General features: G+C 38.6%; 1 protein-coding gene across 1 annotated transcript in view; it reads left to right on the top strand.

Moving 5' to 3' along the window:
• Positions 1–206: 206 nt before the first annotated feature.
• Positions 207–24740, top strand: part of LOC139737226 (uncharacterized) — a 28601-nt gene continuing 4067 nt past the window's right edge. The window contains exons 1-2 of the mRNA XM_071647902.1: positions 207–326; positions 20769–20856. Of these exons, the coding sequence (XP_071504003.1) occupies positions 319–326; positions 20769–20856 (96 nt within the window). The 5' untranslated portion in view covers positions 207–318. The remainder of the gene's footprint in view (positions 327–20768; positions 20857–24740) is intronic.

Raw genomic sequence — 24740 nt, 5'->3', positions numbered from 1 at the left:
CAAAAAAAAATTGATGAAGCGTGCCATCTATCGACTGGGAAGTCCCGAATTGGACGGTCAAAGGTTGATAGTCATGCGTAATAATGTGAGCCATACGTTGTAGTTATTACGTCGATAGCTCCACATTTTCGTGCTTTACGGTGTATGTAGTCGTCTAATTTCACGCTAGGGAGGGGGTTTCGAGTCGACTTCAATCGTATGTGTACATTTTAGGGAGCTATTCATCCAAACACGGGAAGTATACGGGACCTATCTACGAAACTTGGATCAAATTCTTGAAACGATGGCTTTATCGCATCGGAAAGGAGTTGGAACCGTATGATGAGGTGAGACAGTTTGGAATTCAGTGTTAATATAATCTTTTAGAGTCGTAAATGTCCACTTTTTGTAAGCAGTCCTGTGTGGAGTGGTTCATAATCATAGAATTCTGATTGTGGGAGATCGCCTGCTGAGCCTGTGCTGTGTCTGTGAGGAGACTGAATCTGAGTAAGGTGCTACGAAACCGCCCGAACGAAGAAGCTCAAAACAACTGGAGCTGGAAGGACTGACTGTGGCTGTGCTGTGTCGCCTGGTCTTCTGGGCTGACTGGGGAGATCACCTAAGGTGTTAACTGTTACATGAGATCGTTCTAACGTTACTATTACTAACAGTAGTTGTAAATTCACTCACCACCGCCATCCCGAGATTTGCATCTAAACTGAAATCAGTTTAGTGAGGTTCTTTAGTGTTTTGTTAGATGTTTATAAGACAATCAGAATGGCTGTTCATGTTCATCATTCATGTAGACACTAATTCAACTCTGTCTGTGTTTAGTGTGTAATTAGTGTGAGTGTGATGGTGATCGATTGTTGCGTGTTGCAGGATGAGGAGCAGGTAGACTAGACGTCTAACAATCATTTATGATTAACATTACACTCCGAACTGCATGCTGGGCACTGCTGAGGTTTACATTGCATCGTAGACCTCAATCTGCCAAGACTGGATTGTGAATCTGTGATACAGACCCTCTCTACAGCTTCCTGAGCTGTGAAAGTCATCATCTGATCTATTTGTAGGTAGAGTAAAACCCCCAGTTTTTGGCCGGCCTCCAGAATCCGGACACTGCACTTACAAACTTGTATCACTTATCACAAGCCAGCAAATTCTACTCAGTACTGTCACAACACACGCATATCACATTGTTTCACATACTGGCACACTCGTTCACCACAGGAAAGTGCCTGAGTTACCTCAAAAAATCCATCCAAAATCCCAAATTTCACTGTCAAAAATGCAGAATCGGCGCAACTTTTCCAAAGCGTGTGCGAATTAGGTCCCATCTTAGGAATGAGGCTCGCCGAAAAAGCACTAAAAATTGAAAAATCACACCGTTCTGTTGCGAGATTTTTCACTTATCGCAAGGTCAGAGTGTGATGGTATCCTCAAGAACACTAAAGAAAAACAAAATCTCTGTACGTGCCGATGCAGTGAATAAATGTACAGGGGCTGAATGCAAGTGCCGAGTCACCAGAATTCAGACACAAACGGGTGCCACAACGTTCCCGATGCAACCTTGCGCCAACAAGGTATTGCGCGGTTTTTTTCATTTTTCAGCGGCCTTGTAAGCGTATTGACATTGAACGCGTGTTAGCGTGTGTCCGAATTTTGGAGAGGCTGTCCAAATTTTGGGCAATTGTCAAGATGATAATATTTGGGGACTTTGTGAAAGTTTTGATGTATTTAACAAAATCGATATTGGGAAAAGGTAGTTTGATATATATTTAACATACATTGTTATATATATATAATTTTGTATGAATATATGAGTTGAATGAATATTGCAGAAAGTGTACATGTAAACTGGTGGTTTTACTCTAGATGTGCGTGTTGAGTGGTAGTGGCGAGCTGTGGAAGTGTAAGGACTAAAAAACCTGTACCAATTGGAAGGTTTGACCTCCCATACCAAAATTCTAATATGCGCAAAAGCATAGTTCGTTAATGTAGTAGGCGCTTAAAGTGGCATGCGGCGCGCAGTGCTTAGGCCTATACAAGGGGATGGTTACTGAAGACTTTACAGTGCTCAATACAACACAGATAAATCTCCACTAAATGCCACTAAAAATGAGACGTTTTCACCAAGAAGTGCGAGATGTAATGAGCGTTGCGAGAGGCATATTCTCTATCACTTGAACAGAAACTCAGTGACTATATACATACATGTAGGCAGCTGTTTGTAAAATGAAAGAGAGGTCGGTGGTGAAGATTCTGTTTTCTTCGAAGGGGGCTATCTCCTGGATATCAAAAAACCTTAGTTTAGCTTCTTTCTTGCCCATTCAGCTGTCTATACATGTAAATTGTTCACAATGATTTAGGTCCTCAGAAATCCATTCCTTCTTCTCAGATGAGCATAGGTTGACAGACTGGTCTGTTACTACAAGTACATGTAGTCAAGACTTGTGTTGAAGCATATAATCTCATCACTGGTACAGTCATCTGGAAATCGAAACTGCATTATTACGCAATGTGACTTTGCTTGCTCTGCTTGAGAGAACAAAATTTCTCTCTCGTTCTCTCTCTCTCTCTCTCAAAAAAAGTGCATGACAGATGCACAGGAAATTCAAAATCTGAAGACAGAAGTAGTGCTGGGAAAACACAGCAAAGGAAAAGAAAAATTCGCGCCCGCTGAGGATATTTTTTTTTTTTTTGTTCTTTTTTTTTCTTCTTCTTTTTTTCCCCTTCCGAAGTTAATTTCATGTCAGTTGACATTGGTTTCTTTGACCTTGTGTACGTATTTTTTGAGGGTCCCATACCCTACAAGCTTTGCTTTTTAAGTGGGACCCTCCATTTCCATTCTAATCTTTGTATCAGGTATATACCTTAGAAACGAAATTCTGTTGTTACTCGTGACCATTTGTACGTTTTCTTTGAAATTGTTATAAATTTGTTCTGTAAATGTATTGTATATATTTTTTCTGTTTATTCAATGGAAATGGAAATAAAATTGAATTGAATTGAATTGAATTGATATTAGGTAATAATAATTTTAGGGGAAAATAATGGTTGTTTTATTTTAAGATATGGGCCCTTGACTTTGAAGCTGTGCATACAGTATCCAAAATTTAATGCTGGAAAAGTGTACTGTAGCTCCTTGAGGCAACTACATGGAAAGCAAATTAAAAAAACAACAACAAAAAACCACCTTTCTTTCGTAATTCTTAATGACGAGGACAGGTTCACATTCAATAGTACAAATGAAATATGAAATATTAAGTATTACTGAACCCAACAGATCTATTTTTCATGCAACAGAACTTGACAGTGATATAGGAAAGGAAAGGGGTGGCAGCACGGAGTGGAATGGAGAGCAGACGTCATATTGGTGTTGGAGGATAAATATCAACTGAGCAATTTTGTAATACGAACATGAAAAGAGAGAGAGAGAGAGATAGAACAGACTACTGCCAATCTAGCTCATTTCCAGCCATATTTTATTTATTTATTTATTTATTCATATTTTCTTTAAAAGCAGGGTTGTCTCATTCAGAGCCCCAATGGCCTGCTTTGCAAGGGAGCCCTGCATCAAATACAAAGGTTACAAAATCAAATACAGATTACAAATACAACTGTAATATCAAGTAACATACAAATAGAAAATACAATGAAAACATATGGAAATGTAATACGACGCAATACAAGTGGTGGTCATACGAAATAATAACTAAATCAAAAGATAGACTGGTGAAGCCAGAGGCGTTTCTTGAAAATTGGTAATGAAGGGGATGATTGAACGGAAATTGGTAATGAATTGAACATATTGCAAGCGGAGTATGAGAAGGAACGTTTCTTACTGTCTGTTTTTGGCTTAGGTAAATATAACTGATTTGTTGTGATTCCATCATTATAGTCCTATGTGTTCATACAGACTGTTATCTTGATCACTACCTAGATTTAATATGTACATCATCAAAATATCCTGAAAATTTCTTTTCAGTCTGTTCAGAACTTTTTGAGTCATTTCAATGCAAACAGACAAACAGCCATTGCTGGCAAAAACATAACCTTCTTGGCAGAGGTAATGATATGATTAGTGATGGTGGTGATAAATTATTATCTGATGATGCTGGTGTAAAGACAGCATGCTGAGCAGATGTTTCTTTCTGTAAATTTCCCTTCTCCCCTGTCATTCCTCTTCTTTCTCCTCCATGAATGATGAACAACAATGACAACAACAACAACAACAACAACAAAAGTTCCTTACGCTGCAACAAAAACGAACCATGTGCTAGCAACCAAGTTATTTATGTTGATTGTAAGTTGAAGGAAAGTGTTCAGTTGAAGGAAAATGTTCCTTATGAAGAATAACAAAAACGATGACAATTTAGGCAGCCATGGAAAACTTGAAATCAATGCTTTATGAAAGCGGAGTGACAGACAAAGGAATGAGACTAGTATTCTATTCCTTCAGGTTGTAGCCAGTCAGTAACCAGTTGTACCATGTCACTCATGGAAACCAGCTGCGAACAGTGATGAATGATTAGTCATTGATTTTCTGCACGTGTAAAACCGTTCACCATTATCATAAAGCAAGAAACGTGGCATGTTACAATAAGAGTACATTGATCTTGAAAGAAGTTCTTGTTTTGCTGACATGGCTTGCAGCGATTACTGTTGTGACAGACTTACTAATTTTGGCACAGGGGAAAGGAAATAAGGAATATTCACAAATGATGTTTACGAACCCATGGAAAGTGAATGCTCAAAGGCAATGCATGACATTTAATTGTCATACTGTAGATAATCATTGACTACCCAACAAATATGTTCTGCATTATGTACTATGTATTTGCTAGTACAAATGTATTAAAACACAAGAGCACTTTACGGAAGATGAAAGTACACATGTTCCAATGTACGGCAATGAAAGATTCCATAGCCACCCAACAGGCTTCGACGCATTTCTTTTCATGTCATTTCAGATAGCCAGCTTACTACGTGTCGTAGAATTGATATGAATCTTGAAAATACACACACACACACACACACACACACACACACACACAAATCATTGATCCTGACTGTTGATCCCTGGCAGTGATCTTGATCACGACTGAAATTAAATCTTCTTTTCCTTGTGTCACTAGGTTCCTGAAAATTTCATCCAAATCTATTCAACTTTTGAGTTATTTTGCAAATAGACAGACAGACAAACAGACAAACCAAAGCAGGCAAAAAAACGCAACCATCTTGGTGGAGGTAATGAGCATGCATTTCTTATTACTCCTCCGTTTGTCCATAACACGAGACTTGAGCCAAGGCGAGCGGCTGTCTGTCCAAATCCATACGAAATACAATATTGAATGATGTGTGTGTGGATCCTGAATACATCGTATACTGCCTCTTACATGTATATTTAATTGTGAGTGTGTGGTGTGTAGAGCCGTGGTGTTGTAATGTACTGTATTATGTATACATTGTACGTACAGGTGGTGAGTAACTTTTTTTGCATGTAAACTGCTGCTCCCTTCTCGCTCCTTTTTGGCCAGATACTGTGCTGGTACAGTAATCAGACAGTGAAACTGGTTGGGTACTAGTAGTCTGAACTGCAAGCTCATGTGTACACTACATTGTATTGTAGTCACCCTTGAAGGCAAGTTTTACACTTGTCTGTGATTGTTTCTTCAAGGGTGATACAGTACTCTCCGCATAATCGGGTGTCGCTTAAACGGGTACTTTAACCGTTTAATTGGGTAGTAATGTCAAAATCAGTTCCAATGCACATTAAATTTACTTGATAATCGGGTTGCCTCTCTGCATAAATGGGTAAATGATTTTCTTCTAATATAATTTCTACCCACATTTCATCGCAGATAAAACACTTTAAGAAATCATGAATGTCAATTTTTTTTCACGGGTAATCGTATTCTCTTTAATTTGCAAAGAAGACCAATCATTTGAGGAGTGATTAAACATGAGTTTTCTGAAGACATATTTGTCCGTAAAAAGAGTGTTAATTATTGCTCGTGACTCAGCAAGCGTAAGGTATGTATAATGTGCCGTGCAAGCATGCGTGTTCAAGCATACAGCGTTCTCTTTAATTTGCAAAGAAGACCAATCATTTGAGGAGTGATTAAACATGAGTTTTCTGAAGACATATTTGTCCGTAAAAAGAGTGTTAATTATTGCTCGTGACTCAGCAAGCGTAAGGTATGTATAATGTGCCGTGCAAGCATGCGTGTTCAAGCATACAGCGTAGGTGTTTGGTGCAGTGTACAATGCATGTATAATGTACATACACACATTGTATGTGTCAACTGTGAATGAATGAGACGTGTTCTTCTGTTAATCGGGTACTCCGCTTAATCGGGTAAGAAACGCTCTGCCCGAGCCTACCCAATTATGCGGAGAGTACTGTACAATACGCTCACGAGGACCCTGCAATAGCAGAGTACAAAAATGTAGCAAAGTTATAATTGATTGGTTGATACATACAATGTACAGTGTATTGGGACTTTGGCTGTACAGTGTACATTGTGTGCGACATGTAATATTTATGCAAATGCGTGCTTATTGAAGCATGTGCATACAGTACTCTCTGATAGATCACCTAATGTACTTTGTAGCCACATACAATTGTACATTCAGTACAGTAGTGCTTGCTTGTACTCCGTGCTCGAAATAAGATTTCTGAAGGTCAAGGCCATTTTAAAAGGGCACTTTACATTTGTAGCTTGAGGCAAAGTGGCCTTTGATACCCCAAAATTTCAAGGGGCATTACACAATTATTTGTATGGCCATTCGAAAAGGCATTACGACAACTTTTAAAGGGCAGCTCAGTTTAAAGTTCAGGGTTACTGTCAAACTTTTGGCATGCTTGAGTCCCAGTTCTAAGACCCAACTTGGATACATCAACATGTAGAGTACTTGTACATACATCTTAAAATGTACCAATATTGTCCCTTGCCTGGAACTCTTAATATTTCTTTTTGTTGTTTGTTTGGAAGAACATTGTACATGGTAATTACAATGTAGTTTCACATTTTCTTGACTTCCAGTGCAAAGTACAATGTACAATGTATATGTACACATTCCATTCTTACACATTATCTGTAAGACAGGGAGAGGCAGTTCTAGACTACAGTGTAATTTCAAGTTACCTCTTTGTTGTGGTTTGGAGAGTGCTTGTTGCTACAATGTCAGACTACAACATGTATGACTTTGTGGCATATACATGTTGTAAAGTTTTCTGTGCACAAATGTGCTAACAGGCAAATTTGCAGTCCTGGGCTGTGTACATGTAGATGTGTTGGGCAGGGAATAAAGATCGATTCTATGTTTTGGGCTACCATTCTTTCCCACACTACCTGGTTTTTCAAAGCTTATAGTGATGCTGAACTACAGAGCGTATCAAAAAAAAAAAAAGGGTAATCCAACTTTGGAGGGCTACCATTTCTTAATTGTCAGCTACAATAATGTGTATGAAGAGCACAATGTTGGTTTTGAGGAAAGAGGAACTCTTCCTCTTTCCATTGGTACATGTACCTAATTATGTTGACAATTGTCAAGCAGGACTGAGCACATGAACTTTATTTAAGACAACAATGACAAATTGCACTTTTTCCAAGTTTGCTTGTTATCGTGAAGGAACAATGTATGTCTCACTGCATGGATGAGATCTGTCAATGAAAGTTGCCAATAGGCCAGCCTGTACGAATGCAGGTTTGTGTTTAGCATTTGTGTTTAGGGTTTGTGTTTAGGTTGTCTCCTAACATTTTATGGTCCATAACCTTTAAAATGGCCTTTTGTCTGATAACTTGGTCGCTCCCACAGAGGCCAACCCATGCAGTCCATCTTTCTCTGTTCATATTCGACACATACATGTAGCTCCCAGTGACAAACCATGTCTTGAATATGAGGAAAGTACTGTACATGTAAAATGGATAATGGTTTCGCCTGATAATGGGAAGGACCAAGTTATCGACAACGTGGCCATGTTGAAGGTTATGAACCATAAAACGTTAGAAGAAACCCTATGTAAAACACGAATCTGCAGTCATGCAGGCTGGCCTGACGATTTGACCACTTTCATTGACAGATCTCATCCATGCAGTGAGACATTTATGCATTGCTCCTTCGCAATAACACGCAAACTTGGAAAAAAGTGCAATTTGTCATTGTTGTCTCTAAAGTTCATGTGTTCAGTCATGCATGACGTTTGTCAATATAATTAGATGTATCAATGAAAAGAGGAAGAGTTCCTCTTTCCTCACAACCAACATTGTGCTTTCCATAGCTGACAATTATAAAATAGTAGCCCTCCAAAATTTTTTTTGATACGCACTGTATATAAACTCTCATGTGCCTATGGACTTTATAAAGTGTTTTTTTTCCAACATTCAGTAAGCTAGTGTAATATGTATCTAAACTTGGCCTTGATGTAAATGAGCACGGCCGCTCCCTACATGTAACCCAACCCTAAGTTTCCATTCAAGATATGTAGGAATTGGAAGTAGCCGTGAAATTTATTTGAAGAGTTCCTTCTTCCTCTTTCCTGATTTGTTTAACTTTACAGTATCCCCCCATGTCATTGTGTTCAATACTGAATACAGATGTACAGTGTACATGTATGATGGCTTCCGATATTTGTATCACATAATGTGTGAATCTTTTGTCATAAGTTAGATATTGTTTGGGTTTGGATTTACATGTAGGGCCTATACTACATGTATGTACAAATTGACTGTACCTGTAGTGAAGTGTCCTACATACAGTACATACAACTTGTAGTCGTGTACATACAATGTACTTTATACATTTGTACACTGTAATGTATCTTATTTTGCTTATCATCTACAATGTATTTGTACAGTGGATAGCAATACAGTACATGTGTTATGGATCACACATTGTATTTGTACTTGTTTGGCAGTGCAGCCCCTCATTCACTTGAATGAAGAGTGGGATACTGAGGTCAGGTGTACATGTAGTGCTGGACTTTGAACCCTCTGCACAGTGTGGAATGTTGTGAGGACGCTAGCCTCCATTGGCAGGACGTACAAATGTACTGTACAGCAGAGCCATACATATCATTGTAGATCACGTGCCAGTTTATAAAACCACTGCACTTCCATACATTGTAGAGTCAGGGCCAAAAGCTGTTCAGCACAATTCCTGTGTTCGGTTGGTTTGTTTGATATGTACAGTGTATGTCTGCTTGTGCATTATTTGTTGTGTTTGTGTCGTGTTGGGCTCCTTCAGACTCCCACACGTTTCTGGGAGCAGACATTATTGTACCAGTTTGTTAATTTTTCTTCTTTGTAGTGATCATGAGAAACTGATGAAAAGAAAATAGTAAAACAACAACAATGTCACTTAGTCTGCTCACTTGGGAAATCTGGTTAATATCACAATTATTTCTTTCAACCTGTTTCTTTGCCTTATTGCAATACCTTTCTTTATTGGTACCGTACTTTGATTTATCGTCAATGTACTGCAGACCATGAAACAAGATGGTGTTTGTTCTCAAAAGAACTGTTTTCTTGGAAAGGTGATTGAACAAATCCGATCTACTTTGCAGCTGGAGAACACATTTGATATCAGGCAAAAACAAGTTTTTTTTTTTCACAAATCTTATAGGCCTAATGAAACTCAAGGGATTGGGTAAAGGGACTGTACAGTTCTGGTTGAGGTGAGGATTTAGCTTTTAACATTTTGCGAGATATTCAGAAACCACTACAAAGTGTATATGAGATGTCAAAGATCATGCAATTCTAATTAGGGGTATCAAAAGTTTATTTGATGAAAATCAGTTTTGAAATGGCTGAGATATCCAAAAACAGGGTGAAACAAAGAGATCCTAATAAAAGGCGTGGCCTGTCGCCTTTTATCAATTATCACTTTTTTTGATATCTCAGCCATTTGAAAGCCAATTTTCATTAAATAAATGTTGAATCCTTCTTAAAATTACATGCTCTTTCATATTTCATAAGAGGTTTCTCATTATCTCACTTAGGAATGAACACCTGAATCCCCACCTCAACCAGTACTGGATACAGTCCCTTTTAATACTGAGGACCATTATTTGAAAGACAACCATTTGGATCGTGTATTGGTTGATTAATTTCTGTAACGCATGGGACCAAAAAAAGTACTGAGCACTTTTTCAAACTGTACCTTTGGTTTCAAAACTCTCTGAATTTAAAAGCAAATCATAATTTGCTTGGTTACATTTTTTTTTTTTTTTTTTGCACATCTTATCAATATTAAAGTTAAACGTAAAGTTTCATGCAATTTGTCAATACAACTTTCTGGTTTGTTGCAAGATCAAGTGTACAAAAATGTGTTCAAAGGTAACGCATGGAACACATGATGGGACAATTTCCCTGAATGCAGTGTTTTATACATTGTACTTGTTGTGTACAACTGAATATTGAGTGCAGAACATCTTGCTTGCAAATTTTCTTGTGAAAAACTGTTGAATTAAATGGAATGAAATAAGCAGCACCTACAATGTACATGAACTTGCCACAAAATCTATTCAAAACTTTTTTTTGTCTTTTTTTAACAGTGTATAAAATGGATGGCAGTGATGAACTGTAACCCCCCCCCAAAAAAAATAAATAAATAAAATAAATAAATGAATGAAATAAAATACCAAAAAAAAAAATTGAAGTTTTGCTTTCAGTTAAGGGAAAATTTTAAAAGGATACTGTGATTAATGATATTGTATTCTTTCCCCATGGGCGTCACCAGGGGGGGTGCGTTGGGTGCGAACGCACCCCCCTTCAGACCCTAAAAAAAAAAAAAAAAAAAAAAAAACTTCAGTCTGCGAGCGACCTCAACGCCGGACACTAAATGATTATTATTTTTTTTTTATTTTTTTATTTTTTTGAAATTTTGCATTGGGGACAAAAAAAAAAAAAAAAAGAAAAAATCGTGGGCAAAAGCAATTCGCACCCCTGGTTCTGGCAGCACTGATTTTATACATAATTATCTAATAGTGCAAGTGTATTCTATACAGTGTTGACTATATACATAGATTTTGGACATCCTTCCCATACTTGGTCACTTCGACGCCACCTCGCTGGTCATACCTCCCCCAGTCATGAACATAAACCGACACCCTTGACTACCAGTGGCGGATCCAGGGGGAGGGGCGCACCGGGCGTCCCCCCCCCCCCCCCGCCCCCTCTTAATTTCCAAAGCGAAAAAGTATAGCTACAAACGGCAGTTTTTGGACTGTAAAATGTCAAAATTTTCAAGCTCGCTCGCTGGCATTTAGTCGTAATGCCATTCTCCTGGAGTTGCTGCCAGTAATTGCCGGCAGTTCCACCCGGTACGCCCCCCCCCCTTACTGCAAAAAATATAGCTACAAACGGCAGTTTTGGGACTGTAAAATGTCACAATTTTCAAGCTCGCTCGCTCCGCTCGCTCGCATTTGAATTCTCCTAATATTGCTGCCAGTAATTGCCAGCAGTTGCGCCCGGTGCGCCCCTCAATTTCGAAAGCAAAAAAAGATATAGCATCAAACTGCAGTTTTGGGACTGTAAAATGTCAAAATTGTCAAGCTCGCTCGCATTTAATCTTTATGCAGTTCCCTTGATGTTACTGCCAGTAATCGTCCAGTTGCGCCCGGTGCGCCCCCCCCCCTTAATTTCCAAAGCGAAAAAATATAGCTACAAACGGCAGTTTTTCTACTGTAAAATATCAAAATTTTCAAGCTCGCTCTCTTCCCTCGCTCGCATTTAATCTTTATGCAATCCCCCTGATGTTACTGCCAGTAATTGTCTGCAGTTGCGCCCGGTGCGCCCCCCCCTTAATTTCCAAAGCGAAAAAATATAGCTACAAACGGCAGTTTTTCTACTGTAAAATATCAAAATTTTCAAGCTCGCTCTCTTCCCTCGCTCCCATTTAATCTTTATGCAATTCCCCTGATGTTACTGCCAGTAATTGTCTGCAGTTGCGCCCGTCGCACTCCCCCCCCCCTTAATTTCCAAAGCGAAAAAATGTAGCTACAAACGGCAGTTTTTCTACTGTAAAATGTCAAAATTTTCAAGCTCGCTCTCTTCGCTCGCTCGCATTGAATCGATATGCAATTCACCTGATGTTGCTGCCAGTAATTGCCAGCAGTTGCGGCCGGTGGCATGCGCTCCACCCCCCCCCCCCTTTAATTTCCAAAGCGAAAAAAATATGGATAAGAACGGCAGTTTTTGGACTGTAAAATGTAAAATTTTCAAGCTCGCTCGCATTTAATCGTTATGCAATTCCCCTGATGTTGCTGCCAGTAATTGCCAGCAGTTCCGCCCGGTGCGCCCCCTCCCTTAATTTCCAAGGCGAAAAAATATGGCTAAGAACGGCAGTTTTTGGACTGTAAAAATGGAATGTAAAATTTTCAAGCTCGCTCTCTTCGCTCGCTCGCATTTAACCTTTATGCAATTCCCCTGATGTTACTGCCAGTAATTGTCTGCAGTTGCGCCCGTTGCGCCCCCCCCTTAATTTCCAAAGCGAAAAAAATATAGCTACAAACGGCAGTTTTTCTACTGTAAAATGTCAAAATTTTCAAGCTCGCTCTCTTCGCTCGCTCGCATTGAATCGTCATGCAATTCACCTGATGTTGCTGCCAGTAATTGCCAGCAGTTGCGCCCGGTGGCATGCGCTCCACCCCCCCCCCCCCTTGATTTCCAAAGCGAAAAAATATGGCTAAGAACGGCAGTTTTTGGACTGTAAAATGTAAAATTTTCAAGCTCGTTCGCATTTAATCGTTATGCATTTCACCTGATGTTGCTGCCAGTAATTGTCAGCAGTCCCGCCCGGTGCGCCCCCCCCCCTAATTTCCAAAGCGAAAAAATATGGCTAAGAACGGCAGTTTTTGGACTGCAAAATGTAAAATTTTCAAGCTCGCTCTCTTCGCTCGCTCGCATTTAATCTTTATGCAATTCACCTGATGTTACTGCAAGTAATTGTCAGCAATTCCGCCCGTTGCGCCCCCCCCCCTCCCTTGATTTCCAAAGCGAACGAAAAAATATGGCTAAGAACGGCAGCTTTTGGACTGTAAAATGTAAAATTTTCAAGCTCGCTCTCTTCGCTCGCTCGCATTTAATCTTTATGCAATTCCCCTGATGTTACTGTCAGTAATTGTCTGCAGTTGCGCCCGGTGCGCCCCCCCCCTTAATTTCCAAAGCGAAAAAATATACAGTGTAGCTACAAACGGCAGTTTTTCTACTGTAAAATGTCAAAATTTTCAAGCTCGCTCTCTTCGCTCGCTCGCATTGAATCGTCATGCAATTCACCTGATGTTGCTGCCAGTAATTGCCAGCAGTTGCGCCCGGTGGCATGCGTTCCACCCCCCCCCCCCCTCTTAATTTCCAAAGCGAAAAAATATGGCTAAGAATGGCAGTTTTTGGACTGCAAAATGTAAAATTTTCAAGCTCGCTCTCTTCGCTCGCTCGCATTTAATCTTTATGCAATTCACCTGATGTTACTGCAAGTAATTGTCAGCAATTCCGCCCGTTGCGCCCCCCCCCTCCCTTGATTTCCAAAGCGAACGAAAAAATATGGCTAAGAACGGCAGCTTTTGGACTGTAAAATGTAAAATTTTCAAGCTCGCTCTCTTCGCTCGCTCGCATTTAATCTTTATGCAATTCCCCTGATGTTACTGTCAGTAATTGTCTGCAGTTGCGCCCGGTGCGCCCCCCCCCCCTTAATTTCCAAAGCGAAAAAATATACAGTGTAGCTACAAACGGCAGTTTTTCTACTGTAAAATGTCAAAATTTTCAAGCTCGCTCTCTTCGCTCGCTCGCATTGAATCGTCATGCAATTCACCTGATGTTGCTGCCAGTAATTGCCAGCAGTTGCGCCCGGTGGCATGCGTTCCACCCCCCCCCCCTCTTAATTTCCAAAGCGAAAAAATATGGCTAAGAACGGCAGTTTTTGGACTGTAAAATGTAAAATTTTCAAGCTCGTTCGCATTTAATCGTTATACATTTCACCTGATGTTGCTGCCAGTAATTGTCAGCAGTTCCGCCCGGTGCGCCCCCTCCCCCTAATTTCCAAAGCGAAAAAATATGGCTAAGAACGGCAGTTTTTGGACTGCAAAATGTAAAATTTTCAAGCTCGCTCTCTTCGCTCGCTCGCATTTAATCGTTATGCAATTCACCTGATGTTACTGCAAGTAATTGTCAGCAATTCCGCCCGTTGCGCCCCCCCCCCTTGATTTCCAAAGCGAAAAAAATATGGCCAAGAACGACAGCTTTTGGACTGTAAAATGCAAATTTTTTTTATGCTCGCTCGCATTGAATCGTTATGCAATTCACCTGATGTTGCTGACAGTAATTGCCAGCAGTTCCGCCCGGTGCCCCCCCCCCCTCCCTTTATTTCCAAAGCGAAAAAATATAGCAACAAACGGCAGGGTTTTTTTTTTTTTTACTGTAAAATGTCAAAATATTAAAGCTCACTCGCTCCGCTCACTCGCATTTAATTGTTATGCCTTTCTCCTGATGTTGCTGCCAGTAATTGCCGGCAGCTGCGCCCGGTGCGCCCTCCCCCCTTTATTTCCAAAGCGAAAAATATAGCTCCAAATGGTAGTTTTTTTTTTACTGTAAAAGATGAAATCCTAGCGACGCCGGTGCCCTTTCCCCGCTTGGTTTCCCTCAACGACAGTAAAAGTCTAGGGATTGAGAGCTTCCTATATTCCAAATGTCTGTCCAAAAAAAAATCTTGTTACATTAGGGTCAAAACGCACCCCCCTCGAAAAAAAGCTGGTGACGCCCCTGTTTCCCTTCGTCAGAATTTGAAAAAAAAAAGTACCAGTACATGTACTTTGTATTCATTTTGTTAAGGATGAGGACATACAATATGTAACCATCTTCTTTTTCTTTCCATCCAGTATGTCCATACCAAATCATTGGAAATGTAATGTAAAATGTGCATTTGAACACGGCAAAAAGCAACGGTAGCGTTATACATTGTACATAGTGTAGGCCAAAGTCCATACCATAGAAGAAATGTAGAACACGCTTCATGTACACTGTACATGTGTACATGTCATTGGAGAAGTGTTTGTAATATTGGGGTGATTCTAAAAATGTACACGTGTAGAAAGGTCAAGCTTTTACTTCAGTGTGTCCCTCTGGGCTTGTGTTGGCTCTTCACATGTTTTGCAGTTAAAGTTAATGCATGGACTGCGGAAGAAAAGTGGCAAAATTTGCATACATCACTCTCTTCTGTCGCTCACTAGAATCCCTCAAGGGCCAATTCCAGAGCATTTGTAGACAGTTGGAGGCAGGGGGCTGTATTAAAGGAACGAGAGATGCAGCAAGATTAAATGGTCTTTAATGGGTTAATTGACTGGGCTGTGACCCGTACCATATTTCAGAGTACCATTAATTTCTAAGTTTTTGATTGTCGCGAATCTTACAAGTGTACATGTGTACGTATGCAATTTGACATTCTTTGAGTGTGAAGTGACCATATTATATTGTGCTGTCTAAATAATGATAATGACATTGCATTCCATGCATTCTTGTAAACAATGGCATTCAAAGCTGTGGTACTTGCTTGTACTGTACATGTACACAGACACTGGGGAGTATTGAAAGAATTTTTACAATATGAGTACAGGTGCAACGTGAAGTAGCCATTTGCTCTAGTGTGGTAGATTGAGATTTCCATTGTGGCATTGTTTTTCCCTATTAGAAGGTAATATCTTTGTGTTTACGTGTGCACTACCCCAAATAGCCTATTAAAAACGTTAACACCACTTCACACAAGAATTACATGTTTTTATCAAAAGACGTCAAATTGGTTGAAGTGATGTGTTGCATCAAAAGCAAATTTCTGATGACTTTGACAACAAGGTATTAGATTTCTGTTTGCAGACCTTATAATGTGGTGTAAAAGGGTTTGCAAAAAAAAAAAGAGGGAAAGAAAATGACTGAACTTGAGCAAAAACGACTTTTATGCAACTAAAACATCGTGAACATCATGCCTGTAGCATTATTGCCTCGTTTTACAAAAAGTACATCAATTGCTGTCTTTTGTTTTGTAAGTGCTGCTCATGTACATGTAGTGTAGATATCATGTTTTAATCAGTTTGAAATCCTTTGATCCTGCCTCCCCACATGTGAGGGAAACTTGCACAATTTTTCTGGGAATTCCCCCATGTCCTTCATCAGCCTTGCACAGAGGGGATTTACATGTACAGTACTGTACAATGTATCCCTGGCTGCAATCCTAGCTTTATATACAGACTGCACCAACCTGTGCAGCGGACTCAGCTGCGCTATAAATGTACAGCATCTATATGTAGGTACTTTCGCACTCCAGGTTTGTGTGGCATGCACCGCTTGACACGGTAATTGTCCTATTCTCAAGCAAGATATTAATGGAGATGAGCGGTGTCGTCAACAGCGGATAATTGCTTCATAAGTGCCTGAGTACTTGTGGTTGCAGTGGATGCCGCTTTCTGATCTACTCATACGATGTACATGTTTCCCTTGTAACAATCAAATTACCAATGTACATGGACACACTACTTTCAATCTACACATGTACATATGTATACAAAGTGCACATTCAGGCTTGTACATGTACGTAACATGCAGCACTTTATACATACACAAATTGATTGCAGTTTCTATAGCAACTGCAGTGATGAGATGCTAGGGGTTTTTTATGCTACAAAGTGTGTACCATTGAATTCTGCATGCTTCCTACAATTGTAATATCCATTTTGTACAGTGTAACACATGGGGTCTTTGCCTTTCTCTTGTGCTGATACTTGTACTTGTGTACATGTATTTTATAATTTCTTAATCTATATTTTGTATATTATTAGTGTACATACCTGCTTACAACATTAAGATATTGACTGCAGTTTTTATAGCAACTGCAGTGATGAGACACCGAGGGCATTTTGTGCTGCCGTAGAATTCTACCTCCTTTGTCATTTCAAGGAGGTACACATTTGTATACCTCCGTGGTAATTTACTGGAATGAATATGTACTAAAAAGTGTCTTTTGCCATTCTATTAAGTGCTGAAATGTTGAGTAGGGCCTATACTTGTACCTACAGATGTACATTTTTGTATACTCTCTCAAATGCACTGCAGTATTGTGCTGTCAATGTCATGTGATCTGGGCCAAGTTGCAAGAAAGTTGCAATCAATTGCAAATAATTGCTAATTTTGAAACAACCATTCTGATTGGCTCAGGGTCTGCCCTATTAAGAAGACATGCATGCGACAATGATTTTGATTGGCCAGTGACAATCAGTTGCAAGTTGCGTTTAAACGCAAAGTTTCTAGCAACGGGGCCCTGTCATTACAAAGCCCAATAGAGTCTCCAAACAATTTACTTCCTGATTTTTATTTCTAAATTCCCAAACTTAAAAGCTTTCCAGTGATGTTTAGATGTATGGACAATGTACGTACACACCCCTCTGTATTTTCGAAAGGCAGTACTAAAAAACTTTCCGCCAGATGAATAAGATTTTTTTAGGAAATCAGCACTGAAGTTACATGTAAGTTGCAGGTTAGCATACATTGTAGGAACTTGCATTGTTATTGTTACGAGGCATTTCTGCATGGGCCAATATATATTAAATACCACAGGTTATGACATTTACCAAAGTACATGCTTCATAAAATCATAAACATTGAACAAATCAAACATTCTTAGACTTTAAAATCCAGACAGGAGGAAGTTGGGATATTAAAATTGTTCATTATTTGAGACAATGGCCAAATTTCTCATTATCAAGCTCGATCACCTAATTTTACAATCATCACTTTTGTCATGTCTGTTCATCTATCAGGCTAACGTACATTTTGAACACCTTAAAGGGGAAATCCATCCCAATATAAGGTACAGTTGAACCTCTCTTATCCGGCCTCCCTTTATCCGGATCTCTCTATTATACGGACGCAATCTCGCCGTGATTTTTTTTTTAATAATTACGGGAGGAAAGGGGGATTCCCAACTCCTTGAGATCTCCTACACAAACACAATGAATTACATATACTTGATAAATTTCTTAATAATTATTTAGGTAAATCATCCCAAGAATTTATAAAAGAAAATGATTTCATTCTTGCAAACACGAACCTCTATTTTGGGGTCTGTTACTGAGTGTAACAATGAAAAGGTTGCAGTATACACATTACTACATGTGGTACTACAATGGGCTACATCAGTACATGTGTATATGTACATGTATAAAGCATTGAGTCTCCCGTATCCGGCCAAATCCCTTATCCGGATGAGCCCCGGCCCCGACTTGTCCGGGTACGAGAGGTTCAACTGTAGTCTGATAAGAAAGAATGAAATATTACGAGTTCAACGGTATAAATTTGATCTAAATCGGATGACAAATAAGGAAGTTAAATTATGACATTTTGAAATTTCACTATTTTTGGGGGAAACAATTCTTGAACACTCAATATGAATTATCATATGCAAATGGCAAAGTGAGCATGTCATTCCCTCACAACTTGCCATACATATATATTGTCCATAAAATTGTGAAATTTCCTGTTTTTCATTCAAACGCAATTATGCCCGAGGCTTAAATCCTCATACATTGTACATGTCTATTCTGATTACTATTCTGAAGTTATTCAATTGATCAGGAATAACGTCATGTTTCAGACTTCAATGACAGAAACATTGAATTTTCATCATTTTTTGTACACGATCAGTGCAAAATTGTGAGGGTATGACATGGTTAGGTTACTCATTTGCATTCATTCATACCCACTGTACAAGAACTATTTTGGAGAAATTATCAAAACTTCAAAATTTCATAACTTCCTTATTTTTCATCCGATTTCAGTCATATTTCTACCGTTGTACTCGTAAAATTTTACTCTTTTTTTTATCAGACTAACTTATATTTTGACTGAATTTCCTCTTTAAAGGGTGTGTACAGCTCTGGTTGAGGTGAGGATTTAGCTTTTAACATTTTGCAAGATATTCAGAAACCACTTTATGAGATGTCAAAGAGCATGCAATTCTAAGGGGTATCAGAAGTTTATTTGATGAAAATCGGTTTTGAAATGGCTGAGATATCCAAAAACAAGGTGAAACAAAGAGATCCTAATAAAAGGTGTGGCCTGTCGCCTTTTATTATTATCACTTTTTTGGATATCTCAGCCATTTAAAAACCAATTTTCATCAAATAAACGTTGAATCCTTCTTAGCATTACATGATCTTTCATATTTCATAAGAGGTTTCTCATTATCTCATAGGAATGTTACAAACCTGAATCCCCACCTCAACCAGAACTGTACAGTCCCTTTTAATGCTGATGCTGCAGCAAAAAAAAAAAATGGAAGGGAAGTGATGTGAAGCCCATTGCATCAGCATGAGGTCCTTGTGAGATTTGCTGTTATGATTGTCAATTTGTGATTCAGGAAAAAGTTTAACAGGTGCACCACTGAGGTTGTTGTTGTTGTTGGTGTTGTTGTTGTTGTTGTTTTACAAAAGGTGAACTCATTTCTATACTGTATGTACACAAGCAAATGAGGATTGCTGTAGAAGTCACTTCCAGGAAACAGACTTTATTGGCATCCATGTACACTGTAATGACACTTACAATCTGTTGCCTCCAAGATACAAGTATAATTCCCCCCAAATTTCACATAATATCTCAGAAGCATTGGGTTGACTACCAGAGTCTGTAGTTTGCCAAAGATTTCACTAACTTGTCCTATTTGTCTTTTCCATGGAAACATGCTGCATGAAATTTACCTGTTTTGAGGGCTTTCCTTTGAATTTACGCCTGTTTTGTTATGGTACCTTTAAAAAGAGTTGTTCCCCCCCCCCCCCCCCCCCCCCCCGGGTTGCTGTACTGTTTGTCTCAATGAATAATTGCAGCACACTGCAGACACCAATGCACAATTGATATGGTGACGTTTGTGATGTCTGTTGTGGTTTATTCAGTCATCTGTTTTGATCTTTTAATTTTGCAAGCCGACGAATATGGTTGAAATGTGTGTGTGTGTGTGTGTGTGCGTGTCAGTCTACAATGTGTACATTGTATGTGTTGAATGTAAAGTTACATACGTATTTCGGGACACGCACCGATTGCTTTTTTTTTGGGGGGGGGGTTTCTATTCATACATTGCTGATTGTACATGGGTGTACAACACTTGTACATGTATATTGTGTTTATACATTCAAGATGAATGTTTTTTGTTATGTGAAATAATAGAAATCAAATAAAGATTACTGAAAAAAAGTGTGTGTGTTTGTACAGTATGCAGTTTATGCATGGGAAGAACAAAGAAGACATGCAGTTGTAGAGCTGTATTTGCACTGTGGGCTGGTCCATTCAATTTTCATACAGAATGGGAAGTTCTTCACACTTCAGTGTAATTGTATCTCCACATGTAGCCTTCATGTGAACAAAAACTATATTGATATCAAGGTACCAGTGCAAGTTGCACTTTATAACATGTAGTGTTTGACAGATATTGACATTGTATTGACATTGATATCAAGTTGTGTACTGTGATATTTGTGGTACGCTGTGTATGTGATAACAAATTACTAATTACAAAGTCGTTTGTGTCATCAAATGTCTTATTTTCCATATACATTGTATGAGCAGCTTTTCTTGTAAAGTGAGGACTTGATCATCTGTAATCAAGTGTAGGAGTATTTTCTTTATTGTGTGATTATTTTTCTTTTTCTCTGCATGAGCACATACAAATGTACAGTATTTCGGCTATTATTACTGCACAAAGATGGCAAATTGAGCATGAAATTCTTGTTTCTTGTTACCCTGATACAGTATGGCTCTTGTTGAAGAAGATGTTCAACTATTGCGACAGCGCTTTTCACAGTTACCAGAACCAGTTTTCAACGAATGCCTTAGAACTGTGAGTTTCTTTACACACATTTCATGTTATTTGTCAAGTAATCACTTGTTAATATACAAATGGTACAATATCTCATCTTTGTATGGAATACTAGTATAATTTATATGTGACTCTGCACCTCAAAACAAACAAAAAGTCGCCAGACATAAATTTTTAACTAAGACCATATTCTAAAAGAGCAGACTTTAAGCTTTAAAATGATGTATAACTCAAATCAAATGGACTCTCCTAACCTATCTAAATATTGGAAAGAAAGCACAAACTTAGGAAAAGTGTGAACTGAGAAAAGAGGCTCTGAAGTACCGTGTCTATTCAAGCGCTTAATCTTTACCAAACCGTGCTGGCTGTGCGATGAATGGGATAAAAAACAGGAAGTAAACCACCAGGGTAACAACATTGAAGGGATTATCAGATTAAACTGAAATTAAGCGTGCCTCATTAACACATTCTGTCCATAATTAATGCCAACTTTCAAAGCAGTAGCACTATCCTTTCAAAAGTTAGTAGAGTTGAAAGTGAAGAGTATGGACAAGGTTTTTCAGAAATGAAAAAGGGATTCTAAAGACACACCTAATCACACTATTCTACCAAAAATGTTCGAGACAAACTGCTAAAAAACCACACTTTCCTGCCCGTTTTATGATACCAAATTTTAGCATAATGTAAAAGAAGACCCGCTCTCTCAGAAAATATGAAAAAGTCAAGTTCGGCTAGGTTGACCCATTTCACTTACACTGTATTTTCAGTCCTTACGCAAAATCAGTGTGTGCGACTTTATGTTCGTTTTGAGGTACACGGTCACATATATACAATATCTCACCTTTGTATTGATGCTTGTCTTTCTTTAGAAGTACATACAGTATGCTCAATTCATGCATTTTTGTTGTCCATTGTATGTGAGAACAAATCTGACTAGGAGAGTGAAGCCTTGGGCAATTAGCAATACACTGTGTACAGTACAACGTGTTTGCAGGGTGGTCCACGAGGGGTTTTAGCATGTCGCTGCAACATGCTAAAATTCTTGTGCAACATCCTAAAAATCCAGCAACATGCTATGCAACATCCTCAAGAATTTGCAACAAGCTCAAAGTAAAAGTATTCAAAAATGTGCAAAACATGTGCATAACATATTAACATCAAACTACCAGGTACTTTAGATATTTGTGTGCAAAACATGAGAGAGAACATTGAATGTAAGCAGCACAAAGAGAGATAAGCAGCAAAATATTGCGTACTACGTACTCATCGTGTGCGCTCCGCGCATATTCAATTTCTGCAATATTCTCAGATTCTGAGCTTGCAACATGCTAAAATTTCAAGTTTTGGACCACCCTGGTGTTTGCACAATATGGAGTGCAAGAACTACAATTCACACTCCGACCTCTGTTAATCCAGCCATGTCAGGACCAGCGCCCATCTCGATATAAAGAGCAATTTGGCCAGAGATGGAAGAAAAATTGTTTATGTACTGTACATACAATGTACATGTACAAGTGTACAAATTGTACTTGAAGTAGGCTGCAGACCCAGTGCTATTATGAGAAATATCAGTAGTGAACACTGCAACAGTAGCGTACACTATGCTGGCCTACTTTGTAATCAAATTGAAATATTTTACTGTAGAATTCATAACATTTTTCTATAAGGAATATAAGATTGCCTGAATTTTGTAGGAGTTTTCAGTGTGTGTGAAATCTTTTTTTTTTTTTTGGTTGTATTCACTGCTCAGATATGTCAGGATACTGTATTAAAAAAACATGATATACTATTTGCAGCATGAAAATTTCGTAAATTGGAGCCGACGCCCTTTCTCGCGGCATGAAATTTTCGCAAATTGCCACTGGCGTCCAATGCTTATTAACAAAATGTAGGTAAGGACTTTCCATGCATTTTAATTTCGTGAAAGTCGCCACTCGCGAAATTCGCGAAAGTTGCCGCTCACGAAATTCACGAAATTAAAATGCATGCGAACATTCCTCATTTTACAGTAATAGAAAACTCAGAATAAGAGAGGGCTGGATAATTGAGGTCGGATTTACTGTACATCTCTGGCCAGTTTGTTTGTGTACTTTCACAATGGTATTAGCTTATCGCCCTGCAGTGTATGAACATGACCCTTTGTGCTATAGATAGGGAGAGGAATAAATACAAATGCTCGATAGTAAAAGATGATTATCTTTCACTGGACTGTATCTTAAAGACAAGAGGACAAGTGTGAACACAGTATGAGAGAGACAGAAAATGAAACACTTTTTACAAATTGTAGTCAGAAACAGAAACCAATCATGACATGCTGCATTCTGTACTACTCTGTACATTATATGTGTTCAGTGTCTCGGCCACTTAATATTTGCACTTTGATTTCAGGCATGGCTTTTGGTGTGTAAAACACAATGAAATATATTGGTAGGGGAATTAGTTGGTACATCCTGTAGTTCATAATAGAAGTGGTACTTGTCATATGTATGGTTCAATGGACTTCATGCCTAGTGATTGCCAGACAGGGTTATGTAAGGAGAGGGAGAAGATGAAAAGAGCATATACATGTACAAAATGTACAACACTAAAAATGTTGATATACAGTCAAGTACTGTATACGCCATATATTTCGCGAGTCTAAATTTTCGCGAATCCAGAATTCCCAACAATTTCGCGAGTGGTTAAATTCGCGATCGTGGAGTCCTGTACTGAACGGAGAAGTGTACACACGTACGTCACATTCACATTGGGATCAGAGTCAATATTTTCGTGTGTCTTTAAAGGACAAGTTCACCTTCATACACATAAGGATTGAGAGAATGCAACAATATTAGTAGAACACATCAGTGAAAGTTTGAGAAAAATTGGACAATCGATGCAAAAGTTATGAATTTTTAAAATTTTTGTGTTGGAACCGCTGGATGAGGAGACTACTAAAGCTTGTGAGTCATATGCGTACAACAGTATAAAGAAAATGTAAAAGAAAATTCAACATATTTTCACTTTTCTCGCATAATAAAAGAGCACTTGACTTGCCTCTTTCTAAAGGCAGGGGGAATAATATTACCCATAACATTTGTCGGTAACGAGTCAGGGGAATGTGTACTTTTTTCAAAAGATAAAATTTTGTGAAATTCTCTTTATATTTTCCTTATATTGTTGTACGCATGTGACATCTCAGTTATTCGTACACTGCAGTAGTCTTCTCATCCAGCGGTTACTGCACAAAAACTTCAAAAATTCATAACTTTTGAACGGATTGTCTGATTTTCCCCAAACTTTCAATGATGTGTTCTACTAATATTGCTACATTCTCTCAATCCTTATGTTTATGAAGGTGAACTTGTCCTTTAATTTCACCTGATAACACCTGATAATAGCACCTGACTTGCGAAATTCGCGAAAATAAAAACCTCGCGAAATATTTGGCGTATACAGTACTTCATATCTTTGTAGCTTTGGAAATCCAGTGGAAAATGTCTGTGTTTGCATCTTTCAAATTGAATCCATGGTGTTATCATGACCCCTCTCCTTTTTTGTACTGTAGCTTATTAAAATTATATCTCCCAGCCATTTTGGTAATTGGTCACAATATGTATCACTGTATGCAGTTTGAAATTTCACCTTCATACATTTTTTAGGAGCCTGTAGAGCGAGTAAAATTTCTTATTTCTTATTTTCTCTATTTTCGGTGCATAATGTTGAAGACATGTGAAAGAGAGATGACATTGTGAAATGAAAATTATTCCATCAATACACATGTATGTCACGTTGGCTTTTAAACCCTTTCTTTTTTGTGATTTGATGACATTTGATGATATTTTGTGTTTATTCGTGCACATGATAAAAAGGGACTATATGAATGTGTCAAAAGCTTCATTACAATGCCCATGTTGCTCTTCTTC

The sequence above is a fragment of the Diadema antillarum genome, unplaced genomic scaffold (genome assembly GCF_040938485.1).
Source record: "Diadema antillarum isolate AM-2024a unplaced genomic scaffold, OU_Dant_1.0 seq00000686_RagTag, whole genome shotgun sequence".
Classification (NCBI taxonomy): domain Eukaryota; kingdom Metazoa; phylum Echinodermata; class Echinoidea; order Diadematoida; family Diadematidae; genus Diadema; species Diadema antillarum.
This window is presented reverse-complemented; position numbering and strand designations above follow the sequence as displayed.